Consider the following 9,384-nt stretch of genomic DNA (forward strand, 5'->3'; position numbering starts at 1 on the left):
TTTTCTCTGTTATAGTCGTTGTGAGTACTGCAACTCGCATTAATCTGTCATAAAGAGTAGTAAAGTTATTTTAAAGTTATGTGCAAATTTAAACAAAAGACATGCTTCCCCTTGTACCCAGTGACTGGAGGTAGGAAGTCCTTTTAAATGTGCTCCACCCAGTTTTACATTGGGATGGTACAAAGCATTGCAGGTACAATACCTGTCCATACAGATTTGCATACATTCTTCTTGTTGGAGATCACACATGCAAAAGTTTGGTTGTTGCACAATTATTCAACTGCAGACAGAACACTCCCTTCTAAGGAAAGATTAGGCACCAGCATTTAGTGAATCTCTGGCATCAAAACATTCAAAGTCAATAGAGACTTCTGGATAACGTTGATCTGGATCAATGTCGATTACTCCTCAAATTCTTAATTGGCTTCAATACCAAGTGGGGTTTCCTTATTAAAGATGAAGACTCTGTTTAGTTTCCTGGTCTTCTGCATTATTTCTGGTAAGTAAAATTGAAAGAACTCAAGTAGTTCTAGATGATCATCTAACCACTGAAGGCTTTTCGGAATAAAGTAATAGATGTAACCTTGTTTATATTGTTACATGAATTTCTTTTTAGAAGATAATATTTATGTTTTTAAAAAACCACACAATGACATTTCGTAAAAATGACCATTAGGCTTTGTGTTTTTCAGTACAACTTATTATGAGAGTCTTGAAAAAATTGTAGTGTGTTAAGGCATTGCTATAAGGAAGTAAGTAAAAATGAATACCAGTAACATTAGTGGGTTACTTATGAAATTAGTGCAACTCTTTCACGATTACGGTTTGCCACATGCATAAAAGAATTTAAATTAAAAGCTTAATTTAATTTCCATCTTTACATTGCTACCCTATACGTTGCATTATCTGTACTTGTAGAGCAAAATAGTTTTTGACAATTTAAACAAATTAAAAAATAAATAATTACCGTATTTTTGATTTTATGTGTAAAACCCATTTAGGCTGCCTTGATGTCACCTTTATTACATACCACTTTCCAAAGAGAAAATAGAAGGCTTATTGCTCATATATAGCATACAGGGCAAATAGCCTTTCTTGCTTGAGAATTAGCCCTGTATAATCCATCCTTAAATCACAGATTTAAACCACTGTTTTTTTTATTATTAATACGTTTATAATGCAAATTTATACTTTTAACATACAAAGAAAATATGTAATTTTTATTTTATTTCATTTTTTGCTCATAAATGAAAGCTTACTGCCATTTTGATACTGCTCATTGACCTGGCATATGTGGATTCAACTCTACTGTCCTCTTTCATGGAAAAATACATTTATATTGAAAAATAAACAAATGTAATAATACCGTGGTAATAAATATTTTTGGGGGAGTGTTATATAAATGAAAATGGCATTGTTTAAACATAAACTTCATAGTTAAATGTTGTCTCTATGTTTTAGGCATATACCTGCGACGGCTTTGCAGATGTGTATTCAGTTGCATGAAAGTCAGTGATATATAATGATCAAGGGCTTCTATAAAAGTGTAATAAACGAGTTTGAAAAGTGGTTAACACTAAAGGAAATGTTGCTTCCTGTACACAGACACCTTGTATTATTAAGGTGTACTTTAAGGCACCCTGACATGTTGTGTTCAGACCAGCGCATGTGGTGGAACTAAATGCACTACTATGTAATGCTTTATTTAGTTACAAAAGTACTAAATTCAGCAGAGTAACAAAATACATGCTCTACGTGATCAATTATCGCCTTAAAAAGCTTCTGACATAGTAGCACCCCTATGAGCAGATCCTAATCTATGCATTTCAGTTTACTCATACGATCTAGACAAACAATGTTTTCTTGAATGTCCTCTTTGTTTACTTTTCAGATCACGATTGCTATGGCTGTCAGAATTTCTCAGTCTATAATGTAGCCTTCACTGCAACAAACTTTGAATACATTCTGCGATGGAAGCAGCTGGATATGGAAGCAAATGTAACGTCTAGTGTTCAGTATAAGAGGTTAGTTTGATTGCACATGATTGTATCGTCTGGTATAGTGTAAAGTCTAGTATAGTGGATTATTAGAAGATTAAACCTAATCACATTTATGGAAGAGCATGCTACTTTTCCTCTAGGTATGGAGATAAAATCTGGTCCATCAAGGAAGAATGTCAGAATATCACTAGGTTTTACTGTAACCTTACAGATGAGTTCATGGTTGATGAGAATGCATTCATGGAACAATACAATGCTCGGGTCAGGGCATTTTCAAAAAATTGTTCTTCAGACTGGGTCATGTCAAAGCGGTTGCATCCCATAGATGACAGTAAGTAAAATTATATGTAAGGTAATTTAAATGTGTCAACCTTCATCCAAACAAACTTTAGTAAATTAAGATTCCATGCTTGTTTATGTCAGTCTGTAGCCTTCATTTGTACTAGAGGACTGCATTGGGAGGCGGGCGGTCTTGCTGGGGTTGCGGGTGGGAGCGGGCGGCCAGGCACTGTACCTGCGGGTCCCGGTAATCCCGCAAGGCTGCCTTCTCTCTGCTCCCTTACAGTGTCTCACTGTAAGGGAGCACATCACTTCCTGTGACTCCGCCTTGTTCCTGGGCGGAGCAAGATAAGAGATGCTGTGAGGGAGCAACTGGAGGGCAGCCTTGCGGCAATCTGCAGTTCAGGTAAGAATCTGGAGTTCAGGTAAGGAGGTGGGCTTGATTGGCCACAAATGTGGCGGGAGCTGGCGGGATTGGCCACAAATGTGGTGGGAGCGGGCGGGAGTGGAACATCCACATTGGGGGAGTGGGGGGGATTGGGCAAAAAATCAGCGGGAGCGGGATTAAAAAAGCAGTCCCGCGCAGGGCTCAAATTTGTACCAAACTTGCCTGACCTGAACAATTGTGATGCGGTCATCTTATTGCCAAATATGGTGAAGTTCTGGTATTATAAATGTGTTTTTGTATTGCTTGCCAATACGATTAACAAACAAAATACCGTATTTGCTCAATTATAAGACGACCCCCCCAAAATTTGAATATTAATATTAAGTCTCCGGGTGAAACCTAGTTCCTAGGTATGCTTATGAGAGGAGGAAATCTATTGGTCAGGAGTGATCTCATCATCAACCCACTCCTGACCTGGAAGCACCTTAGACTTGTGAGGACTGATGACACAAACATTAACCCCTAAAATGCGATTGTGTCATAATTTTACTTCACTAGAGGCAGCAGAGGTTAATACAGCAAGGAAATTAAAATAATAGGCATAAGGCAATCCTAAATATATGACAAGGACCATGTAAAGTTTGAGGTTTTTACATCAGGATAAAATGATGAGAGGAGGATTGATGAGCAGAATGATTCTTATCTGCTGTTAAAATATATGTTCTTATGTTGGTGAAGATATTATGATGCTGTTCTCAGAATGCATAGTGTCTTTCCAAATGTACAGGCTTTATTTAGAGAAACACACTGGAAATAATTTAGGTTAATTCAATTAAAATAATTTAATTCAGTTTTTTTTCTGTTAGCGTACATCGATCAGCTAGAGCTGAAGGTCATTGAAGATGTCTACTCCATAACAATCATAGTACAACCTCCTTTACTGCCTACCTACACTAGTTTCTACAAGGATGGATTATTTAAATATTACATGAGTTTTGGAAGCACAGAGGGAGATCAAATAGTAAGTGATATTGTGTGCTATAACATTGATTCAACTCAAATTTTTGCTAAAGTATAATGTGCTTAGAATAACTTTTCAGTGTATTATATTATATAATGTATTATATGTATGTATTATATTATGTATGTATGTATTATATATATATGTATGTATTATATATAATATATGTATTATATTATATTACATTAGCCTCTAAAGAAGGTAATAACATTTAAAGTATCATGTTTAAGGGTTTTACGTAAAATAAAAATTAAATGTATCTTACAAATCATACAGACACCAGGGTCACCAGAATAAACTCCTCAATGCATTCCGATATACTAACAATAAAAATGAAGAACAGACGTTAATAAAAGGCTTTAATTGAAGCCCACCTTTTGTTAAGTACCAATGCGGTGGAAACATACAGTAGGGCAATAAAATAATGGAGAATTAAGAAGGTAGGGGAAATGATAGTTCCCAGATGGTCCAGTTGACCTCTATGTCAGGCAGCACTCAAAGAGTGCATTAATGGACAAATTGTGGGAAGTCTGAGTGGAGACCATCCATCAGAACCAAGTTCTCCTACATTCCTCATGTCCATCTAATATATCAGTTTCTAGTCTTTTTGTCTAATTTGTTATATCCTGTTGACTCTTTTTGATAATATGATATCTTCTATGATGAACAATGAAATATGCATTTTGGAACATAAATCAACAAATTATATCATTTTATTCCAGTGGCAAAAAACAGAGACAAACAACACATTTATTGTTCCTGGTTTAAAACCTGATACTAAATATAATGGAAGTGTGTACATTCTGATCAACAATGAAAAGAAAAGCGATATCAAGACCTTTGTCGTGAAAACACTTCCAGGTAAAAAAAACCAAAACACTTTACCTTCTACATTATATTACAATTCTAAAGTAATTACTTTATGTGACTCATACAATGTTTGATGATGTAGGCTATGGCTATAGTGTCCAGAAAAGAAGACATTTGCCAAGGAAAAATAACATTTTAGAGGGTTTTACTTTCCTGTGATGTCCAAAAATGATCCCAGTTATAGTAGATGCATTTTCTGTTTTTTTTAAAAAACATTATTTTAATGATATTATTTTATTAAGCCAAATGCTGGAGCTACAACACACTTTACAGATGAATCACAGTGTTATCAATGCTGGTTCAATCAGCAAACGTGTAAAATGTTTTCTACGTTGTGTATGTATGTTACAATGATGCATTGTATGTTGTATGGTTTAAGTCAGAGACATTTATGACACTGAACTCAAAGGGATTAAATTCTCCACAAAAAAGAGCATATCTATATGATATTTTGATTCATGAATAAGTGGATGTAGCATTTATCCAGGAGACGCACTAGGACGATAGGGGATATTTATACTGGAAATATAAGAGAGCTGCAAAATTAATGATATTCTTTACTTGTTTATGAACATATATGCTCCAAACAACTATCCTGTTAGATTCTTGAACAGATTAACAAAGAGATGGGAGAAATGAATTCAGGGAACACAACAGTTTGTGTAATGTGAAGATTGATAATTGTTTACAACCCGTGAAAAAAAAGATCCAAAATTTAAGAGAATGGCGGAGAATTTCTCAATATATATACTGTTTAATTCAACCTTGACGACATCTGGAGAATGTTACACCCCCAGGAGAGAGATTTTACCTTTTTTCAGTAGCCCATCAATCGTATTCCAGGATTGATACCTTTTTTACCCATCCCTTCTTTTTGAAAACCTGTAGATCTTCTAAAATTGGTAGTATCGCATGGTCTGATCATGCTCCAGTATTCCTAGAGGCCGTACAACATCCCCATTATCATATCAGACCAGACTGGAGGCTGAAAGAATATCTACTGTCGTCACGAGAATCTGAGGACTGAATTTGAACGTTTTTTGGCCAGTAATGATGTTAATACAATATCTAATGGTGTTCTGTGGTGTGCTCTGAAATGCACGATGATAAGTAAATCAGCATATCTTAATAAGAAGAAAACAAAGTATTTATCGGATTTATATATTGCACTCCGGTACAAGAAAAGTTAAATAAACCCAGTCCTACTAGTATTCTCTCAGAAGAGATAATGAATATCCAAGCAGAAATCAAGACCAAACTAAATGAGAAAGCTAAGCGGGCTTTGCTCACATTAAGACAGATATGGTACCATAGTAATGGCCAAATTAGTAAACTGATGACTAGGAAATTGAAATTCAGACAGAAAAGTTGAAAAGATTGTACATAAGAATGAAGTTCAACTATCACCAATGAAGATAAGTAGAGCTTTCAAAGACTACTATAGTGAATTGTACAGCCTTCCAGATTCTAAAAAGAATGACCGTAGAATGGTGGATTTCCTTTATTCTTTAGGTTTCTAAAGATCTCAGAGGAAAAACTAGCCACTATGAACAAACCATTTACTTTAAAAGAGGTTATAGATACCATTAGGGGGCTGAAGAGAGGGAAAGCTCTGGGCTGTCTTTTACCAAGTCCCAGAGCAATCAAGATTGTGAGAGTAAATGCTTTCTTTCATCTCAACTCATCTGCTGCTGTCTAGGGAGAAATGATGATAAAAATATTAACATTAGTAAAACATTCACGTGAAAGGTGTTTTTCTATATTAATGCAATAAAAAAATCACCTTTGTACTTGCTACTGCACGATAACAGATTCCAGCATACCACAGATATTACTAACTTTTAGAGCTACACCTGTATGTGATATGTAAGGAACTATCACATATGGGTGTAAGATATGCATATGGTATGTGACGTACTGTAAGGCATACATTCACGCATGCGATCCCCTTGCAATTCAATTTCAGAGATTCTACTGCAATGCCAGTTAGCAACCATGCCTTTATTGTTACCACTGATGGGTCTTCAATATCTATTTATAAATGTGTAAATCTAAATATGTATTGTATGGTGGTATTCATATTATTCACTTGGATGTTTTCCTCCCCCAGATCCCTTGTTTGTCACCATGATACTTTGCATGCTTGCTATCTTGCTTGCTCTCTCGGCTGGAGTTTTACTGTATTTGTTCTACCAATATGTGAAGCAACAGGGACAGATACCACAGTCTTTGGTAAGTGTAGGAGGTACAGTTTGCCACTCTAGATCTCTAGTGGCCTTGAGTGAATAGATTAAGTGCTCTACCACCAACATAAGTAAAATAATACTATTAATAATAATTATAATTACAAAAAACAAAGGAATATATATTCCCCGATATTTGATTTTCCATAAGAAATCCATTGTATTAACCAACCTGTGTAATATTACATAGTTACATAGTTATATAGGCTGAAAAAAAGACATGCGTCCATCAAGTTCAGCCTTTCCTATATCTGTTAATTTGTTGCTGTTGATCCAAAATAATAATTATTTTCTTTTCATACTTTAAGTATAAACAACTGTTTATGCGGTAGAGTTACCAAGTGATTTATCATACTGGTAACTGACATATTTATCATCACTGTAAGGTCTCTGTAAGAATTGAACAATATCTTACAATAAGGAAAGTAAATGACACTGCAATATTATTTTAGTTCTGTTTCGTATGAGTGAAGCCTGCAGCTTATTACACCTATTGTGATAGGTACTATATGTACTATAAATCATTTTGGCTTCTGTATTTACACAATGCTGCAGGTCAAGCGGAATACATTAAAAACAAGCACCAGAAAAACAGGTTTTTTTGCATTCTGCATTACTGTGACACAATGACCGCAGCTTCTTTTAAATGGATATTTCACTTGTAATAAAAAAGAAAGTATGAATTGCAAACATGGAAATAGTTAGCTAGTGTTGTAGTCACGGGGCAGGGTGGATTCATAGTTCTCCTAGAATGCCTGGAGCCCTCTAGTATGTTTAGCAGCAGTAATGGCCAAGGGTCAAAGCGCTCAGATGAATTTAAGCATGCCACTTGTAAATGTAAAAATATGACTCAAAAGGTTTTTTTTATTTTTTTTTATTTTAAGAAACTAAACATGGATGTAATTCAGAGATATAACATGCTAAGATGGGAGAAACCCTGATGACAGATCCCTCCACAATATCATAGATAGATATAGATATGATAATAGAAAGCTAACTTTTGGGGTGTTTTGGTACTTTTTCATTCATAACAATGACTTCCATTGGCTTTCAGGCCACACTTATCCATAGACTACTGTGAATTTTGTTTATTTTTTTTCTATATTACACTACATGCTGTTTTCATTCATCGATCCACTGCTGAAATATTTGGAAATTACATTTAGTTGGACACACAACTAACTTGGAGAACTAAGTGAGGGGAGTGCCTTGGCTTTTTTGTTTTGTTTCTGCTTTCTGAGTGTTTAAGCAGATTCTGAAACGCCCATTTAGCTAAATGGGGAGCCTAATACAGTTCTGATGCACTTGAAATTAAACCCATCTCCTTAGCGGTACCCACCTAATGGCAGCCCTAGTATTGTCTAACCATATTAGATCAGTTGTTCACTTAAGTTATAAGCAATAATAAAATTAACGATACCAACCAGAGAATACAATGAATTAACCAATGTCTAATCAATTTTATTAATTTAACAGGACTTTGGAAAATCTATGCCCTTCCTTGTGTTGCATCAATCGGCGGATAGGGTGAACACTTTAGACCCAGTTCAGGACCACCTTCACAATTTAGAAAAATGTGTATATAGAACAGTGCATCCAATCAAACCTAATACCGAACAAACAGATGCCCTGCCTCCCGCAGCATACTTTTCTCAACAAGGACACCAAGATATAAACAACAGCAAAATGGACTCTCTTAATGATTATGCATTTGGGGTTATACCATCTTATAAAAACATGCCCAACCCTACTTGGGGTAGAGAATGCAACGAATTTTCATATCATCGTCAGATGAACCATCATTTGAATTTTCACCCAAATATTAGCTTGATTAATGATGAAGAAGAATGGGACAATTGCAAAACCATATCACAGTTGTCATGTCAAGATGAAAACAACACCTTAAATGTCAACACATCATTGTTATTAACTGTTACATTAAATGATCACCTTGACTTTAAGGGAGATATGGACCAAGATGAGCAGCAGAAAACAGCTTTCTTGTCAAACTGCAGCAATGGATATGGATGTTCAGATAATCAAACAGACCAAAAAACATTGGAAGATCCAATGGGGACGGATCAATACACATCCCAACATCCCCATAGGTCCATACAAGCTGATGGATTGGACAATACATGGGTGTGCCAAAATCCTTATAGACTGCAGAACTAAGTGTCCAAGTTTTTTTCCCAATAAATTTTATTTTGTTTTTCGAAAATTACAAATCACATGTATTCATTGTAACATATCTTAGTATGCCCATGTAGCACAAACAAATATAACCCAGTGCTTGTGAGCAAATCATATTCTTTTTCTTCTCTTCTTTGTATGTTTTTATTAATTAAATATATAATGAAAATATACAAAGAAAAGGAAAAAAAAGTTATGTTACTTACAAGCATTGGTGTTCTAGTACAAGGAGGAGTAGTCCTGTCATCACTGTATCTAACCTATGAGCTATAGTTAAAAGAGCATTACTACCTATTCATTCATTTTTATTCATTTATTAGTGGTAACCAAGTTAGTTATTGCAAGAACTTCTGGAAATTTCCAGTGTCTAGCAATAACTAAGTTGGTTGC

General features: G+C 35.2%; 1 protein-coding gene across 1 annotated transcript; it reads left to right on the forward strand.

Annotated features, from left to right (window-relative positions):
* Nucleotides 1–346: 346 nt before the first annotated feature.
* IL22RA1 (interleukin 22 receptor subunit alpha 1) lies at nucleotides 347–9,022 on the forward strand. Its single transcript, XM_053454801.1, has 7 exons — nucleotides 347–499; nucleotides 1,892–2,024; nucleotides 2,141–2,331; nucleotides 3,534–3,688; nucleotides 4,411–4,549; nucleotides 6,669–6,790; nucleotides 8,278–9,022. Exons 1-7 carry the CDS (start codon nucleotides 457–459, stop codon nucleotides 8,974–8,976), a joined length of 1,482 nt encoding a protein of 493 aa, XP_053310776.1. The 5' UTR covers nucleotides 347–456; the 3' UTR covers nucleotides 8,977–9,022.
* Nucleotides 9,023–9,384: the final 362 nt, after the last annotated feature.

This window comes from Spea bombifrons, chromosome 2 (genome assembly GCF_027358695.1).
Source record: "Spea bombifrons isolate aSpeBom1 chromosome 2, aSpeBom1.2.pri, whole genome shotgun sequence".
Classification (NCBI taxonomy): domain Eukaryota; kingdom Metazoa; phylum Chordata; class Amphibia; order Anura; family Pelobatidae; genus Spea; species Spea bombifrons.

Coding starts and splice junctions, on each gene's coding strand:
- IL22RA1 (XM_053454801.1), top strand. CDS start 457: ATGAAGACTCTGTTTAGTTTCCTGGTCTTCTGCATTATTTCTG. Junction 2,332..3,533: donor GTTGCATCCCATAGATGACA/GTAAGTAAAATT, acceptor TTTTTCTGTTAG/CGTACATCGATCAGCTAGAG. Junction 6,791..8,277: donor GACAGATACCACAGTCTTTG/GTAAGTGTAGGA, acceptor TTAATTTAACAG/GACTTTGGAAAATCTATGCC.